At 41.1% G+C, this 18,213-nt stretch overlaps 1 protein-coding gene across 2 annotated transcripts in view; it reads left to right on the forward strand.

Moving 5' to 3' along the window:
• The window catches only part of wizb (WIZ zinc finger b), a 32,826-nt gene extending 18,492 nt beyond the window's left edge, over positions 1 to 14,334 (forward strand). The window contains exons 13-18 of one of the 2 annotated variants that reach the window (XM_026165847.2): positions 401 to 976; positions 1,079 to 1,290; positions 8,649 to 8,949; positions 9,294 to 9,459; positions 9,905 to 10,276; positions 10,363 to 14,334. In XM_026165847.2, the coding sequence (XP_026021632.2) occupies positions 401 to 976; positions 1,079 to 1,290; positions 8,649 to 8,949; positions 9,294 to 9,459; positions 9,905 to 10,276; positions 10,363 to 10,372 (1,637 nt within the window). In that variant the 3' untranslated portion in view covers positions 10,373 to 14,334. The remainder of the gene's footprint in view (positions 1 to 400; positions 977 to 1,078; positions 1,291 to 8,648; positions 8,950 to 9,293; positions 9,460 to 9,904; positions 10,277 to 10,362) is intronic. The other variant, XM_026165851.2, reaches the window with a different exon arrangement.
• The last annotated feature ends 3,879 nt before the right edge of the window (positions 14,335 to 18,213 follow it).

The raw sequence follows: 18,213 nt of genomic DNA on the forward strand, positions 1-18,213 counted from the left end.
CTTTTAGGCGATGGTTTACAAAATTAACATCATGTTTTAGTCACTAAAACTGCACTACTAGTCACTTTTGCCCATAAACGCATCAGGAAAGTGTTTGCTGAGGTCATAGTTAAAGTGAGCCGTGGGTCATGCCCATAGGCTTCCATATAACCTAATGTCCCCCTACTGGTCATTAGAAAAATTACAAGTTTAAGACATCTGGCCGTTACTTCCACCTTTTACATACAGCCTGTCTTACAGATTAGAGTAGGACAGGTCTTCTCGTGTATCTCATGTAACGCTAAACAAACAATGCATGTAAATGTAGTGTATTCCTGGTAAAAATAACTGTATTCGGTAGTCGTGTGTGATCCACTGTATGTGATAATCGTGTGCACATTTTCACCTGGTATCTCTTTAGCCATGGCCCATGAGGTGGAGCCTACGAGGGATATCCGTTGTGAGTTCTGCGGGGAATATTTTGAGAATCGCAAAGGCCTTTCTAGCCACGCCCGCTCCCACCTGCGACAGATGGGCATCACAGAGTGGTCCGTCAATGGTTCGCCCATCGACACCCTGAGGGAGGTTATGCACAAGAGAGGGGTGGGTGGCTCCTCGCAGTCAGACCAAGGAGTGAAGAAAGAGTCCAGCCAAGGAGCGAACAGTCCCTCCTGGGAGAGCACAGGGGGCGCCAGCGGCTCCGAGGGTTTGGGCGCTTCGGGTTACCAGTCCTCCAAATTCCGTAAATCTCCTCTCAGCTTGCAGCAGTCAGGGTCAAGGCTCCATAAGCAGGGTGTGGGGTCTGTGGGCCCATCTGCTACCCCATCTGCAGGGAAGTTTTTCAGGATGTCCCCACTGGGGAAAAGGCCTCTGTCTGAGGAGGCCCAGTCAGTGGAGGCTGCGCACTCATCTCCACATCAGCTTAAGACTTTCTCATCCCTTCCACATGATTTCTCCTTCAAAAGAAAACCTTCCCCAGACAAACATGCACACCAGGGTAAGATGCAGTTTTTTCTCCACTTGCCCTGAACTTCATCTGATACCGATCATTATCCACTAAGAAAAGGTCTTCTCTTTACTCCTCCCCTGTATTTTTCAGATCCCAGTTGTGAGCTGTGCGGCTTCTTCTTTGAGAACCGTAAGGCTTTAGCCAGCCACGCGCGAGCCCACCTGAGGCAGTTTGGCGTGACCGAGTGGTGTGTAAATGGATCCCCTATCGAGACGCTTAGCGCTTGGATGCGTAGCAGGCCGCAAAAGGTGTTGGAGATGCACCGCAGCTACATGCAGGGTAACCGCACCACCCTAAAGAAGGTGAGGAGTGGCAGTCAGTCTTTGGTAACGCATTTCAGCTGAATAACTCAGATCAGTGCAGCAAGCTGAGCCGCTTGGTCTTATTTTAGGCCTGTGATACTTCAAAGCCCGTTGTGACTGCTGTGAACATTTGATTTTAAAACAAAAAAACTGGGAGTTGTAAGCGGAGGAGCCCGCGCCTCAGACAAAAGTGTCACAGCTATGCAGCGAGAGATCATAACCCACTGTGCTACTTTCCTGACACGCTCACTTTCCTCTCAGTGTCTTTGAATAGGCGTCATGCTCGGAGATCTAACGAGCCCCAGCTGGTGGCACGACAGACATTTTGTGTCACGGAAAGCCTCAGACGTGTAGTCTCGCAGCTTTGAGCCTTACTGTAGATCCTGTGTCTTTTACACCAAGCAAAAATCACTGTGGGGACAGATGCCAGAACAACTCAGCTATTGACTTGATAGTTGCCATAGTAACCAGGGTGCCTGGCAGCTTATGTTTCATCTTCAGATAAATTATGGCATGCTGTTGATAGAAGAAAATTTATGTTTTTTTCCCCTTTTTTTCCCTCCCCGCCTGAATTAGTTTCTGGTGCATTTGCGTCACTGTCACACCTTTTCCCTGAGTGGTGATGTGACACACATACAAAATGAATTACCTTTTAAATGTCCTTGTAATCATATTATTTTTTCATACAGACGTAGTCAAACCAACCTCGCTGTAGGATTTGATTGGCCTAAGTAATGACTGATGTCATGGTTAAAAAGGGTGTAATAATATAAATACCATTAATATTATTAGTGAGCTAATAAACCTGGGCAACTATTTTACCTTTTCAGTGGAAAGGACGTGTCGCTTTTATTTCCTATTGCTTAATATGTTTGACATAAAGAACAGTTTATTATACCGTGACATCTTTGAATTAGGGGGAGATTTTATCCACTTATAAAAATCCACAGGGAAAAACACCCCATTAATGTTAGCTTGAAGCTAATAGTGACTAGTAAAAACACGTCTTTATATACTACATTAAGTTTACAGTCATAAATGGGTTCAATGCTTTAACAACACAAAGAATACGAAAAATGAAAACGGAAAATAGATGCAGTGATGTATTGAAACATGCAAACATTCATGAGGCAAAATCAGAATTTGTACAATTCTAACAAGCATCAGTGTAAATATTTAAGTAATATTTAGGCAGCTTTCTTGTTAAGTAGTCTTCAGGAATAATTCTCCAGGCTTCTTGAAGGATATTCAAAGCTCTTCTTTGGATGTTGCTGCCTTTCCTTCTGTTCTCTGTCAAAATGATCCCACACTCCTTCAGTAATGTTGAGGTCCGGGCTCTGGGGAGGCCAATCCATGACTGATGGTGTTCTGTTTTGGATTTTCCGGGTATACTTAGTATGACTGTGGCATAGCAAAATGAAGCCTCCACTACTTCATCCATATATATTAATGTTAATTTGAACAAAAAAAAAAGATTCATCAGTCGTATCAGACTGATTTTTGTTCAGATTCTTGTGTAATTTGGCATAACATCAGCTTTTTTCCATTTCCCTTCCTTAAGAATGGCTTCTTGACAGCCACCCTTCCACTGAGAGCATTTCTGATGAGCCGTCAGTGAACAGTAGATGGATCAATTAAAAGTCCAGATGCATCTTTCAAGTCGTGTGTCATCCCTTTGCTGGATTTTTCTGTTTCACACGACTTTGAGATACTCTTCATCTGCTCTACTTTAAAAAAAAATGCCTCATTGCACACCACGACAAGACCACTTTACAAAATTGCAAGAAGGTCTGGCTCCTTAAAAACAAAACATAAAGAAATGAGCGGTGGCTCAAGACACACACCACTGTAGGTAGACATTAAATGCATGAACCACAGCACTCAGACTTTCCTTAAAGTCTTAAAGTGGAGTAAATATGGCTATTTGTAAGCAGGTATAGACTTCATATTGGAAAGGTATGGCCTGTGTCTTATTTGTCTGTTTCATCTTTTGTTCCGTCTCTCTCTTTGTGATCATTGCCGCTGGCTGTAATGGGGGTCACCGCCCCTGATGCTTCTGTTAACACTGGCTCCAGAAATTCAGTGTTTGTCTGGTTCTACACTTTACTGGTATGATATGTTGGAATGATTCTAACCAATATCACAGGAAAAAACCGCAAAACAATATTGGTGTCATCAACCCAGTGAGCCTGGACTGCCTTGGATGAAGAAATACCGCATTAGCACACGTTTTGAACACCCACATTCAGACAACTTTTGTGATGATAGCTCTTTTTTATAGACATGTAGACCAACACATTCTGACCAGTCAGTAAGGCCAATATAACTTATATAAGTAAGTTTGCTGATCCAGGCACTATTTGGGATAATTGATCTAATTGGAGCTGTTTTGGCAAAACGTTTTGCCACTAGTCAGTTGGCAGTATTGCCCTTTGGGCGATAAAGAGGCCTTTCTAACACTTTCTGTAGCGAGCTAAACCTGTCTGTCCTTGATTGAGAGATCAGTCGCTCGTCCTTGGAGATCTTTTCGGCTTAGTTGCATACACAGCATGACAGGTTTCCAATGATTTAAGTCAGGGGACCATAAGAGCCCCATCAAAGCCTTTAGTGTTTCTTCAAGTACATCATCGTGGATTTTAAGGTCTGCTTGGGCCAACTGTGCTGTCGCAAAAGTCGCCTCTTTAGTTTCAGTGTCTCAGCTGTGTGACATTTAAAGCTGGAGATTTGTTGATATTTGGGGGAATGATTCTTAGATTTTCTTCATAGTATATGTGCTGTTTTCTTAGGTAAATGTTGGGTAGACTACTCTTCTAAAAGAGGAAGTTTGACATCATTAAAATGTATTTTCTGAGGTTGTATTTATTTACAAAAACTTTGTATCTGTACACTATAGCAAACAGTGTGTATTCTTTGAGACTAGATGACACAAGTGAAGAGTGGATGTGCACATATCCAGCTTTATTGTCTGTTTTACTGTAAATGGGAGCATACTTCCCAACAAGAACAGTGAGGTATATGAATCAGAACCTGAAACTAGCAATTTAGGTGGTAAACTCATTAGAAAAGCGTTTAATGAGCTTATAGATCAAGGGTCATTTTCTCAATAGACTTTTATACATTCTGACTTACAATCATTATGCAGCCGCACATTCCTTCAGTGCCTATTCAAAATGCAGGTTTAAGGTACTTTCTCATTTGCTTGACTTTTCAGACCCAGAGGCCGTGTCTCTTCAGTATATTTAGCTAAAAGCTAGTTAGCTTCACTGGGGTCATGGCTAGTACCTGCCACACAAACACATAGACACAATTGCAGCACATACTTAGCACATTAAATGGAATCACATTATTATTTGTTTTAATTATATTTACCTATAAACATTTAAAGGTAAGTGCACTGGAATAAGTTTTTTTTAGCCAGGTTTTTACAGGAAACAAACAAATTAGTATACTCTAAGTAAATTTAAGTACTGCGGAAATAGCTTTAGGTAGTACATGAGTAATTTAAAGTATTTCATAACTTAAGGTATTTTACAGGAAAGAAGACAAATAATTCTGTAAGTAGTTTTAATAACTGCAGAATGTCTTGGTAGGTTTGCAGAAAAACATAATATTTCGCCATCTTGCATCGAATGCTGTGCTTTTTAACATCCGGGTGATATTATGGAGAGTCTTGGCATTGCCTAACTTCCAGGTATTTTACAGGAAAAGAGACACTCCTTTTCTTTAAAAGCTATGTTTTAACAGTGGTTTAATTCACCCATAACATGACCCTCACCCCGAAATACACAGCTTATGTACGATGTAAGTTTGGGAAATATTCCTCCAAAAGTTGATTCTGTTCATCTGGACGTAGCGTTTTGTGGGAGAAACGTTTCGTCACTCATTCAGGTGACTTCTTCAGTCTCAGCTGACTGCAGGTTTCCCCAATCTTATAAACAGTACATTTGCACAATGACTGAAACCAGCCAACCGAAGGAACAATGGGCTGGGAGGTCAGTTCCTTAATCAGAATTATGCAAATTCTCATGACCATTGATCAACAACCATGAGTACCATTCACAGAGAGTTGGGGAATGGCTGCAATCACAGCATTGTAAGATGGCAAAAGATGTACCCTTAGGCCCCCTCCTCAATTCAGAGATGGTCTTTCCCTTTTCACGTAAATGGCCTCCTTGACTCTGCGCTCAAACCAGCGTTCCTCCCTGTCAAAAGATGTGAACATCCTCATCATTGAAAGAGTGTCCACTGGCCTGTAGGTGTAAATAGACTGCAGAGTCCTGGCCTGACGAGGTAGCTCTTCTGTGTTGTGCCATCTGCTTCGCCAAAGGTTGTTTGGTTTCCCCGATGTATAAATCCTGGCAATCCTCCTGGCACTTAACAGCGTACACTATGTTACTCTGTTTGTGTCGGGGGACCTGATCCTTGGGGTGGACCAATTTTTGGCGCAGCGTGTTTTGGGGTTTAAAAGCCACAGAAACCCGGTGTTTAGAAAAAATGCGTCTCAACTGCTCCGATACTCCTGACACATATGGGATCACTACAGGTTTTCACTTGGGCAGCGGTTGTCCTTCTCTCCTGGATCGGCTGGAGCTTTCTTTTGGCACCTTCCCAGCTTTGACAAAAGTCCAGCTGGGATAACCACATTTACTCAGGGCCTTCTTGATGTGCTGTTTTTCTGCCTCCCTGGCCGCTGTGTCTGTGGGGATGGTGTTCGCTCTGTGTTGTAGCGCCCTGATGACACCCAGGTTGTGCTCCAGTGGATGATGAGAGTCAAACCTTAAATACTGATCCGTATGTGTAGGTTTACGGTACATGTCAGCTTTGATCAGTGGGTTTTGGTCAGTGGTTGTTGCTCAATGGTCATGAGAATTTGCATAATTAAGATTAAGGAACTGACCTGCCAGCCCATTGTTCCTTCAGTGGTGCTGGTTTCAGTCATTATGCAAATGTACTGTTTATAAGATTGGGGAAACCTGCAGTCAGTTGAGACTGAAGAAGTCACTTGGATGAGTGATGAAATGTTTCTCCCTCAAAACGCTACGGCCAGATGAACAGAGTCAACTTTTGGAGATCTACTTACCTGGATGATTGAGCATGCATCAAGATAGGGAAATATTGTTTCTCCAAAATTGCAATAAATTTGCACACCACTTTAAATTACTTATGCAGTACTTAAATGTAATTACATTACATTACAATTTCTTTTCTTTTCTGTAAAATACCTTAGGTTATGCTATGCTTAAAATTACTCATGTACTACCTATAATTGCATACGTAGTGCTGAAATGTACTTACTGGTATGATTGTTTAATTTCTTCCTGTAAAAACCTGACTTGTTACCACCTTATTCTGCCATTCCTGCCTTTAAGGAATTTGTTGGTAAATATTGTTATATTGTACTTTCAAATAAAATACACTGAAATAAAATTTTATTGCAGGGGAATTACACCCTTAGTCATGCGTTGTGTTATAAAGTGTTAACCTTTTTGCTGGTCTCCAAAACAACAATGGCTAGGGTTGTGGTTTTCACTGATGGTTGAAACTCCATCAGTGAGTTTTAAGTGTTGCCAATATCTGCAGTTATCCATGTTAATAGAACGAGTCTGATGCTCAGCTCAGCTATAGGTCCCCGTTATTTGATGCATTGGTGTCAGTAGAAGCCCAAATTAGGTCCCCATATGTCTGCAGATCTTTTGCCTTCCTTATTAATCACATTTTTTTCATCCATTTGTTTTGTAAAGCTCATTGGAGGGTCTGTTAATTTCTAAGTGCTTTTATTGTAATCAGACTTCTAATTAGTGCTTTATACATGACAGGTGTGAGAGAAAGGTCAGCTGGGACAGCTGGATATATAGTGTGTAATACGGTAATTTTAAAATAAGTAGAGAGAATCTTTTCTGTTACAGCTGCCTAATTCATTAACACAGCTAGATTGGTTGTAGTTAGATGCACTGTCCAGACTGTAATTATTGTAATTATGTGCATGATTACACATTTTTTGCATACGTGCTGAAAGAACTAGGTGGGAGATAAAACCCTTTTAACATGTAGTGCTCAGATTTTAAGGGCTTAAACATTCTGTACAAAAGTCTTGAGCCACCCCCTCATTTCTATATATCTTGCTTCCAAGGAGTCCAGTAGTTCTCCAGGCTTTCTGAAGGTCTTTGAACATTTCTTTGTTGTGTCTACAGATAACGGACAACTTAGCAAAGAGCCAACTAGCCTGTTGCAAAAAACAAAAATTTCCCCATTATTTAACTGAATCTATTAAAAATGTCAAAGATTACACAGTTTGAGAGACATAAAATAGTATTTTTGTACCAACAAGGTGAACCCCCCAAATAATTAGGCTAAAATGGTGTGTTCTTAAATTGATTAAACTGGACAACTGGAGGACAAATGTAGTGGGCCTTAAAAACAACCTATAGCTGAAGTCCTTAAGAAATCCAACAAAGACCTGACACTGAGAGGTGGATCAGCCAGTGGTTCTGGGAATCTTGTTAGAATTGATGTAATTATAAATGCAGAAAAGTACAAATAGAGTTTGAGCCACCCTACAATACTGTAAAGTGGAAAGTGTCAGAACTGGACAAAATCGAGCACAGGACTTGTCAGATTATGAAGAGACAAAGTCAGTATCAATCTAAACGTCACCTCATACCTCTCAGACACAGGTGATCATCTTTTAACTAACTTTGTGCTGATTAACAGCTGCTGAGAACAATTTGTGTCCAGGTACTTATGAACCCCACTAATATGGGTGCTGTGTACTTGAAAGGGGCAAATTACAGCACAGTTCTCCTTATAGCAATATAAGCTTAATCTACTGAAAAAAGATAGACAGATGATGATGATATAAACCCACTTAAATTAAAGAAAGTGAAGATAAAACAACAAAAAATATAGTAGTTTAAATACTGTCTCTGCACTAAATAGGAGGCTAATGCTAGTTCCTGGCTAGCTTAAATTAGCATGTCAGTCCCAGCACCAGGCCAGGAAATTGTTGGCAGATCTCCTCCCCAAAATGACTTCAAAAAAAGTCACATAACTTTTTAATTAGTAAGTAATGAGCTTTAGAGGAACTGGTGGTAGATTTTGTTACCTTTGGATAGAGCCAGCCTAGCTAACCGTCTACTTTTTTGCTTGAAACTAAGCTAACTCTTGCTTCCAAGTTACATATTTACTCTGTTCATATGCCTTATTGGTATATAGGAAGAAATTCAAAGTCTTATCTGGGTTCTTATTTACTTTTGTTAATGTGCCAGTGTTTCTGTTTACATGGTAACAAGTACACCAGGACTCGCCAGTCTTTTTGTAATTTACTGCTGATAGGATCACTCATTCTTTCCATGTTCCAGAAGAGCAGCTCACCGCTCACTGCGGATTCTGATCATATCCTCCCCATCTCATCGCAGAAGGCTTCCTCTTCCTCCTCCTCCTCTCAGTGGTCTTCTTCTTTGGCTGTCAGCCTGGTGCGTCCACTGAGCCACGAAGTCAGCCAGGGCTCTTCCAAGACTGCAGAGGAAGAAACTGGTACCAACTTCCAGGGTGCTCCCATCAGGGCTGGTCGCAGCAGTCCCAGTCTCTCGCGGCTCGGCAGCGGCCACACGCTTCAAGCACAGGTGGCGCGCAGTGAGCTCAATGTCCGCCTGCCTAGAGGTACGTGAGGATAGAGCATATGTCTTGGCTCTCAATCACATAGGTGCATACATATACAATGTATTATATATTCTCAAAAAATCAGTTGTTAATACTGGCATTAACAAGCCCTTGACAGGCGAAATTACCCTAATTTTTCCCTTTTTTCAGTCAGTGTTTAACCATTTTACATTATATTGTTAAGGAAATATTACAATGTTATACATCTTTTAGGTTTAGGCAGAAAACTGAACCCCTTTTGACTTTAAATGACTGAATTGCCTCTAAGCTATACTGACATTGAAGCATTTTGGTGCAGCTCTACTTTGCACCAACCTCCTTTGTTACCTCCTCCTCTTGCTCAGGTTTTGAGCGTCGGCCGTTGAAGCACCCATCTTGCCCGGACGGGACAGAGAGGGATAGCGGCCCTCCTAAGCCCCCGCGCACAGGCACCGTCCCCGCCCTGGTGCCCAAACCACCCTCCTACCCGCTGGTCAAAGTGGTGGGCAAGTTCTACACCCTGAAGTGCCGGTATATGAAACTTGTGTCTTGGGATATAGCTTTCCAGGACCCAGGAAAAACTGTTCAGGGCTCTTAGCATTAGAAATTTGGAGACTGTAGCATTAATAGGACTGTCTGCCTATGTTTTAAATAGTCTGTTAATCCCCCAAGCAGCAATCCCTGTTCCCACGCCCTGTCGAGCAGTACTCCACTTTTAGTTGCTAATGCACTATATTGAGAAGAGCGAACCATTTGGGATTTTCAGGGAACATGAATGAGTGCTTAAGTTCTGATATAGCTGCAGCACAAGTGGCAGAATGGGCCGCCCCTGAGAGACAGAGAATCTGGCTTAGCGGCATCGGATTGTGTTTTATCTCTTTGTGTTAGAGCATAAGTAGTTGCATTCATTTTACTGGCTATTGGTAACGCCGTAAGTGATCATTTCCAGCCTAAAAAGTGTGTTTTTGTTCATCAGATTCTGTGAGGTCGAGTTCCACGGTCCACTGTCGGTGCAGGAGGACTGGATCAGACACCTCCAGCAGCACATTCTCAAGATGAACTACAACAAGCCCGCTGCTGCCAAAGCAACAGCCACCGAACCACCTGCCCTAGCTGACGATCCTGTGCCGGTCCAGGCCTCTGTCCCAGCCTCCACCTCTACCTCCAGAACCACCTCTACCGCACCGGCTCTCACTTCCACCTCAAACAGCAACACGACTCCCAAGAGCCTCTCCCCCTCGCCCGTGGACGAGTGCGCTCCTGCCATCACTGCCACAGAGATAGTTCAAGTCTCAGAGGAGCAGCCAACCCTAACTCCAACTCCTATTCCTCTCCCCACCCAGACAGCGTAAGCTCACATTCATCACCTGTACTCATTTTATTTCTTCCAGTTTCTACTTGTTCACCCGTTTCTGTCCTTTGGCCTTCACAAAGTGGTGTTTAGGAGGAGCATTCTCCCTCCCAAAGAGCCCTCTGAGCCCCAAGCACCTTTTGAAGCAGCTTTCTAGACTGTTACTAAGTCCCGTTGCCATGAGAACGAAGCTCCACTGGCTTATCTGCACACCAGGGATGGGTGATTACGGGAAATGTCCAAGGTTATAAGGAGAGATGGACTAATGTTTGTGTTTGCCTTGTTTATATTGAATGTTCAGATGTGGATCGTTACTGTACCTCTCTCATTCACTGGGCGATTTAGGGTTTAATATAACCCTTTATTAAACTTTAACACCTTGTCTACTACAACCTTCCCTCCAATCTTCTACTTATGAACAGCGCATTAAAAGACCTGTGAGATTTTGACCATTGCTACCAGGATGTTGGTAGCTTTGACTGACTGAGATTAAGCGACAGTTCTAATCATGCTAGTCTTGCGGTTCAGACTTTAAACATGTGATAACACTTAGTGTTAATAAAGGCACTTTTAATGTGGACACTCAGCACTTAATGATACAATTTGAATAGATTAATATGATATAGGGATGCACCGATATATGGGCCTAACACTGATATTGGTCGATGTTGGCCTCGTTGAACGATATCTGCTCATTGGCAAATAAGATGGGACTTACAGGAATCGGTGGCCTGTTGTGATTAAAGGGACACAGCATGGGAAATCCAGACTAAAGTCACAAAATTTTTAAATTAAAAATTCAAACTGTGCCTGATCTTTGAAATATTGTGGTTTGAATTGACCACAGGTAAAAGATGGAAAACATTGCCAGCATCACCTAGGAGGCAACTTTTTCTGGTTGACTGGCTCAGCTGTGGGGTTTTCCCCCAAGTGCAATTTATTTTCAGTTTATCCATCAGAAAATGTTCAATAAACTAAATTTTTAGGCATAGTTTGAATAAATATTCCAGACAGTAAAGTTAAGGTAACAAATATTGGAAATATTGAAAAGTCAATTAATAAATATTTCTTTGTTCTCCTAGAACGGGGGTCTGCAGCCATTACTGTCAAGAGAGACGGCTTTGAGCAATTTTTGTTCAAACCTATTTGAGGATTTTAATGAAACCTAAATTAAAAATGAAAGACACGAGTGAAGTATAAATTAGCATATCAACCTTACTAGTAGGGTAAATAATTAAAATCTTTATCACGTGTGAGGTACCGGTGATCATCCTTACTTTAACTTTGCACTACAGTAATTCCTTGTGTTGCAACATTTATAAAAATTTTAGAACTACAGTGAAAATTGATTACTATCGTTTTGGATTGCCAACAAAATGAAATAATTATTAAGCACTGGAAAAAAATTCAATTAGCATGTGTTTACTTGAAATTAGACATAAAGCTATACAGGCCACTGCTAGCGTTTTTGCAAATGAATCGCATTAGAAACCTTTTTGATAATAAAGTAACATCAACCAAACAGCTTTAAAATTAGTACAAGTAAAAATCCCCATTTTAAATTTAATGTTGACTAAAATTTAGTTTAGTAGGAGGCAGTGCTCCTTTTTCCCCCCTTCAGCTACAATCAACCATCTGATCTACAAACAATCACATTGATATCCGCTAATAAATACAAAATTTAAACTTGAGCTCACTGATATCAGCCAGTTGAGCCTATCTATATTGTCTTTTAGAACAACCAGTAAATGAAAATTAAACTAACGATGAGGTGGGAGAAACACCCTTCATGTTATGAATGTTATGAGTGTTGCACAGTTTGGCCACCAGAGGGCACTCTGCAACTTCACTGTTGGCTACAATGTATAGAATGCCACAAAAACAACAACCAGCTGATGCGATGAGTCGGGCAGGGCAAAGAAATAATTGCACATAACAAATGTTAGACAAATCTGCGTATGTTTCGTGCGTCTGAAAGCACAAAAATATTCGAGTTTTTAAAGCACCAAATATCAGTACCGGTGTCAGTCTTAAGAATCCTGTATTGTTCATGCGTCAAATTTAAAAAATGTGTCATAGGAAGTGAGCAAAAGAACCACAGGTTTGCAACCCCTGTCCAAGAACAACAAAAACATAAACAAAATTAGATAAATTGTTACCTGCAAGGTCCCGGAGTCAGTGCATCCCTAATGCGGATTGACAAAGACACATTCCGACTGACTGAAGGAACAAAAAGTGGAAGCACACCCAAAAAGGGAAACTCCTTACTCTATGAAGTAATACTCTCCCCAAAATATATGTTTCGCTTGAATGTAGCTTAAAGCACCTGTCAAAACCTTAAACGCACACATTCATACTCAAATCAAACACAGGCCCTGTACTACAAATCAGGTAACAGTTTTATCTTTCACGATGTTACCACTCCACAGCCTGCTGTTTTCAACAGATAGGGCTGCAGTTGCTTTTTAATCTTGGAGACGTGAGGCCACAGTATTCAAGGTTACACATCTCCATTCACAGTGTTGCCATTTTCTACCTGCCTTTTTCAATGTAACCCAAATTATTTATTTATTATGTTGCTTCTGAATGTGGTAAGCTAGGTCATTTAAAAGCTAGAGTATAACTTAGGAATGTTTTTGAAAATAGGCCGGCGGTGCGCTTTTATGCCAGCGTGTTCGTTTGTATGTCGGTGTACATACAGAGCAAATGTGCATTTGTTTCCCCATTTTAAAAGAGAGAGAGAGAGAGACAGACGTAAACGCGCTCGATACAAAGACACCTCATTAAGGTCAAAACGAACTAAATGTGGGAGCCTGTCTGGACTTACATGCATCCATCGTCTTGTTAGGATGTGCCAAAGAGCCTGTTTACTTCCCTGTCTTGCCTCTGTAAAAGCTGTTTACATTGGACCTGATAGTGGAGGAAACTCTGCACAGCTACCGGGTTCCCCCAGGGCCCCCCACGCAGAACAATGGACTGAACCAACGGTGGATCCCCCAGTTTTAAAGACTCGGGCTGCTGAAGCGGCTTCTCGTTTCCGTGGGGGTTAGATTTTTCCAATTAAACGTGAACACAAGCCAAACTTGATTACAAAGCAGGGCTCTGGAGAACCGTCAGCCCTCAGTCCAAATGCAGAAACGCAGTCAACCTCGGCCTCCTGAGGATCGGAGGTCTGTAGTCTCTCTCATATCAACCTTGAACCGAAGCAGTAACTCAAAGGGTCCATGTAGGCGGGCAACCTTTTAGAGTTTGTTCCAGTGTTGCCCATGCTTGAAACGTGACTGTTTGATCCAAACGATACCCTTAACCCTTTTATGGAGTATAGATGCATACTATATACAGTAACTACATGTACTTAAGAAACTGTTGATGCTAGTAGAGCCGTCTGCAGTTCTATTAGCGAGGTAGTTTAAAAATTAAGTGATCTTAATTCCTCTATTGTGATTTGATTTCAACATTTGATGCTATGTATTTTTTATTGCTCTGTGCATTTCTGTATTTGCAGTCCTGCAAGGTGAATCTTAGAGTATTTTTTATTTTATCTGTTAGTCTCTCCAAGCTGAAACTTTTGGTGCTGGCGAGTGCGTTGTAGGTCGGGAGCTGGTTGAGTGACTGAACGCGAGGAAGACCTTTTAATATGATTGTCACGTCCTGGTATCAAAAGGACTCTAATAAGCGGGCCTTAAAGGGGACCATTTTGCAAGGTGAGATATAATTCTTCCTGTCTGCATTCACAGAGTAATAGACACTGTTGCCTCCTGCAGGTTTGTGGCTGCACTGCTGCGTGAGGTGTGAATTGGAGACCGGTGCATTATTAGTTCCCTTTTAAGATCACCCGATTAAGCCTCAGCTGGTGTAACTGGCTGTTTTGTGTGCGCGCGTGTGTGCGTGTGTGTGTGAGAGTGTGTGTGTGTGAGTGTTAATAAAAAAAGATAGATGACGATGTTAACTGAGAAGAAAAAGATGCAGTCAAGAAAAGAACTGTACTGTACACGAAGGGTTAAGTTTTAAGTAAATCAACTCCAGAACAAACAATAAATGTGATTTCAGTTTCAGACACTGAATCTTTGTCTTTATTGTTATGTTGTTGCGTCACACGGCGGTGATGTTTGACGGCTGTGTCAAAAGCCTTTGGTTAATTGTTTTATCAAACCGCTAGGGGGAGCTAGAATACAAGCTCCAGTTTGCATTCATTTCAAGCAGGTTTGGGATGCACCCCAGCTGTAGGTGGCAGGGGGGAATATTAGTTAGCAGTGTTTAAATGATCTCTGTCTAAATCACAGAGTGTAAATAATAAAACAGCAAAGTTACTTGAGAACGGTGATCAGGATCAAAATGCCACGGCTTCAGCAGGCGTCGATACACAGCCTTCAATTTTCATTCTTACCCCTGGAAAAGAACTAAAACTGAACACTGAGCTGCTCTGGGGGTTTTGATCATGACAGCTTCCAGAAGGGAAATCGAGTAAAGTGAAAAGGGGAAGCGGACACATTTGTGCATGCTCTAATACATGGGACCGATGTTAATAAAAAGAAAAACGCTATAACACAATATAATGAAAACTATCCACTTCTTCAGATTAATGTCAACACATGACATATGACGTGTGTTATTCCTCAAAAAAAAAACTAAACCAAAATGCAAAAGCAGCGTGTAAAAAGCTCCTGATCCAGCTGCCTGTACAATCAGCTTTAGCAGTGAGAACTTGAAGTAGTTGGTTTCTGTATGACTTTATGAGTCTCTCACATCACAGTGAAGGAATTTTCTTTACGGGTTTGCAGGAATTCATTTATTGATAGCTGTCTTAAGATCCCGCTCAGGTCGACTTTGACTGGACCATTGCAGCACTAAGCTTCTTTTCTTTTTCAGCCACTTTATTGTAGATTTGCCGCTGTGCTCAGGATCAGTTTCCTGTTCCATGACTTTGTTTCAGCCCAGTTTTAGCTGTTATTTGACTCCAGATTACTTTGGTGTAGCAAGAAGTTCATGCTGGACTCATCACCCCTTCACACCCTTTGTGTTTGTTCAGATGCTGCTTTGCCAACCTAAACCATGTTCTTTTTAGGAAGAAGAGACTTTCTACTGGTATCCCTTCCAGACAAGTCATCCTTTTTCAGTGTTTTTCTTTTCTTTTTACTCTCATGAACTTTTAACATGCTAACTAAGGCCCGCAGAGTCTGAGATGTAGGTCTTGGGTTATTTGCAGATTCTCTAGGCATTGCATGGTATGACCTCGGGGTGAATTCACAGGGAATTCTTCAGGGAAGATTGGAAAGTGTCCCAAATCTTTTCCACTTGTAAATTATCTTCCTTACTATTGAATGATTGACTTGAAATTATTTGGAAATGGGCTCAGAACCCTTTCCAGACTGACGAGCAGCTACAATTGTTTTTCTAAGGTCGCTGCCGAGGTGATTAATTGATCAACTGCTAATGATCAATTGATCAAGTGCATCTGACCGGCAGCTCTGACTGCTGACTGCTCTTAATTCCCGTGGAAGCAGTAAAGGTGCATTTAGTTTGTCACACTCTGCTTCTGCATTATGGCTTTGTTTTTGTTAAATAAACGATGACCAGAGATGTGGCACACCTGCACCAGGGCAAACATCCGCCTGCTATACAGGTTAAAATAGAGCAACAGGACCGCTGAGTCTTTGATTTTATTTATTTTCTGCTGTGTTTCACTTGCATTTATTTGAAAGACTGAGTATAAACACAAAAAAATATTTTATTTTATGTGCTGGAATGTGCAGAAAATAGGTTTAAATGTTAAACAAATTTCTTCCAGTCAGAGAATGTTGCATATAATTAAATTTTTGCTTGATGCATAAAGTTAAAAGATTAAAACTAATAAAACAAGTTTTAAAAAGAGACTTTTCCATTTGATTACATTTTGTATGATGGATTATGCAGAAAAAGAAGAATTGGACTGAAAGATCTATCGCTATCACCTATTCAGGTTGTAAATCGTGTTTTTAAAAAGTAACTAAGTAACTAAATACTTTTGAAAATAAGTAATCAGTAAAGTAACGGGATTATTTTTTTTGGGAAGTAATCAGTAATTAGTTCCTGATTACTTTTTTCAAATAACTTAACCAACACTGACGATGACACAGTGTAATATGTCGTGTTGTTGTTCACCGAGGTTGCACCTAACTCATTTTAGACCTGCTAAGGACCAGATTGTTTTTATGTCCTGATACTTACAATCTTAGAACTGATAGAGGTGGCACTCTGACTGTGTGCTGTGTGAAAAGGTTTACCTGCACTCAGCTTCACAGTTCCCGTAGCTCTGCGGAGCACTTAATAGCACGTTAGCATCTTTTATCCAGTAGCAACAAAAACAATGTAGCAACGAGCTGTTGAACAAAGCAGAGCACTCAGCAGCTAAAGGAGAGAGAATATTGGACTTTTATTTCCCAAGTGATAAACATGCCTCTAAATGAACGTCAAGCATCCGTCTCCCAAATACATAGCCACATCAGAGAGCTTTGCAGATCGGGTTTTCCATGTACATGGTGAGTTGATCTAGGAGTCTAAATACAGCCCTGTTAATGCTTGTTTATTTTTGACATAGCAGCTAACATTTATTTCTTTCACTCTTTTTTTGAAAACCCTGTTTTGGGTCTTCACCAGTGTGAGAGAAACAGTTTATCCTTTCAGCTACACCAAACTCTAGCGGCTGACTCAGTCAGTCTGTGGTTTGATGCTGAAGAAGTAGCAGTAAATAGAGCAATTTTACAAATAATAGCTTCCTGCTGCAGGTAAAACAAGACATTGAGAACAGTGAGAGTGACTCAAAAGAGACTCTAAAAATCTATACTGGAGTTGATGGGAAGTAGAGAACTGAGTAACAATTCTTCCTGTGTTTGTCAGTAGAAGCAATGCCTTTCAAATACAAGTAAAAATGCAATCCAAGCTTAAGACAAAACTGTTGCTTGAAGACGTGGATCCAGGAGAAGATGTCCTGGGTGTCCGGTCACAAGACGGTTCATTAATGTCTGTCACTCAAGTTCATTTACCTCTTCACTGAGAGAAAACGGTCACTGTTCATGAATACAGTTACTCTGAGTCCTGTTATTCTGTGATGAAACATTTCTATCTTGATGGAAATGATCTCCTCCAGGATGACCGTGTCTCCATTCAGAGGGTCACTGCGTGTTTTGAGGAGTATGAAAATGATGTGAATCATCTGGTATCTACCCCGGTGAAGACTGAGGAAGAGTTTTGTCACCCATCTATACACAACCTGTTCAAACACCCCCTCCCCAAAAAAACGACAAATCCTTCACAGGATACTTTTTCAGATGCCTGGATCATTAGGAGAGTGCTGCGTATTTGTACTCCTACAACATGTGCTCAGCAGCTAGCTGCTGATTTATTCTGCTGTTGCTTGCGATATTGGGTCATGTGTTTGTTAAAATCCCTGTGAAGACATCCATTGTGTGCTGATCAAGTCAGAAAGTGGAAAAATATAACATGTATGAGATCATTCTGGAGTACTCATCATTAATTAACATCATTGATTTCACTTCAAGACATGAATGTGGCTAACAAACATTGATCCAGGAAGCACAAAACATTTAACATCTGTCCTGCAGGGTCATTTGTCTCCTCCTGGAGCTTATTGGCAAACATTCGTAGCCCTTGAAAATGTACCAAAAATGTACAAGAAATGTACAAAAACACCCTCCTCTGGTGTTTTTGTGCATTTTATTTTAAATTTGGTGATCGTTTTGGCTGTACTACAGCTGGTGGCATGACGTTTTGAGGGAACCTTTTTAGCAAAATGTTATCCATACTCTGATGATGTATTTGGCAACCTTTGTGTTCAAAAATGTACACGCATAAAATCTGTCATAAAATCCTCATACAAGAATATTTTTTTCGGCTTTTTTTTTCATAAACCACTTAATCAACTCAAGCCCTTATCA

This window comes from Astatotilapia calliptera, chromosome 4, assembly GCF_964374335.1.
Source record: "Astatotilapia calliptera chromosome 4, fAstCal68.1, whole genome shotgun sequence".
NCBI lineage: Eukaryota > Metazoa > Chordata > Actinopteri > Cichliformes > Cichlidae > Astatotilapia > Astatotilapia calliptera.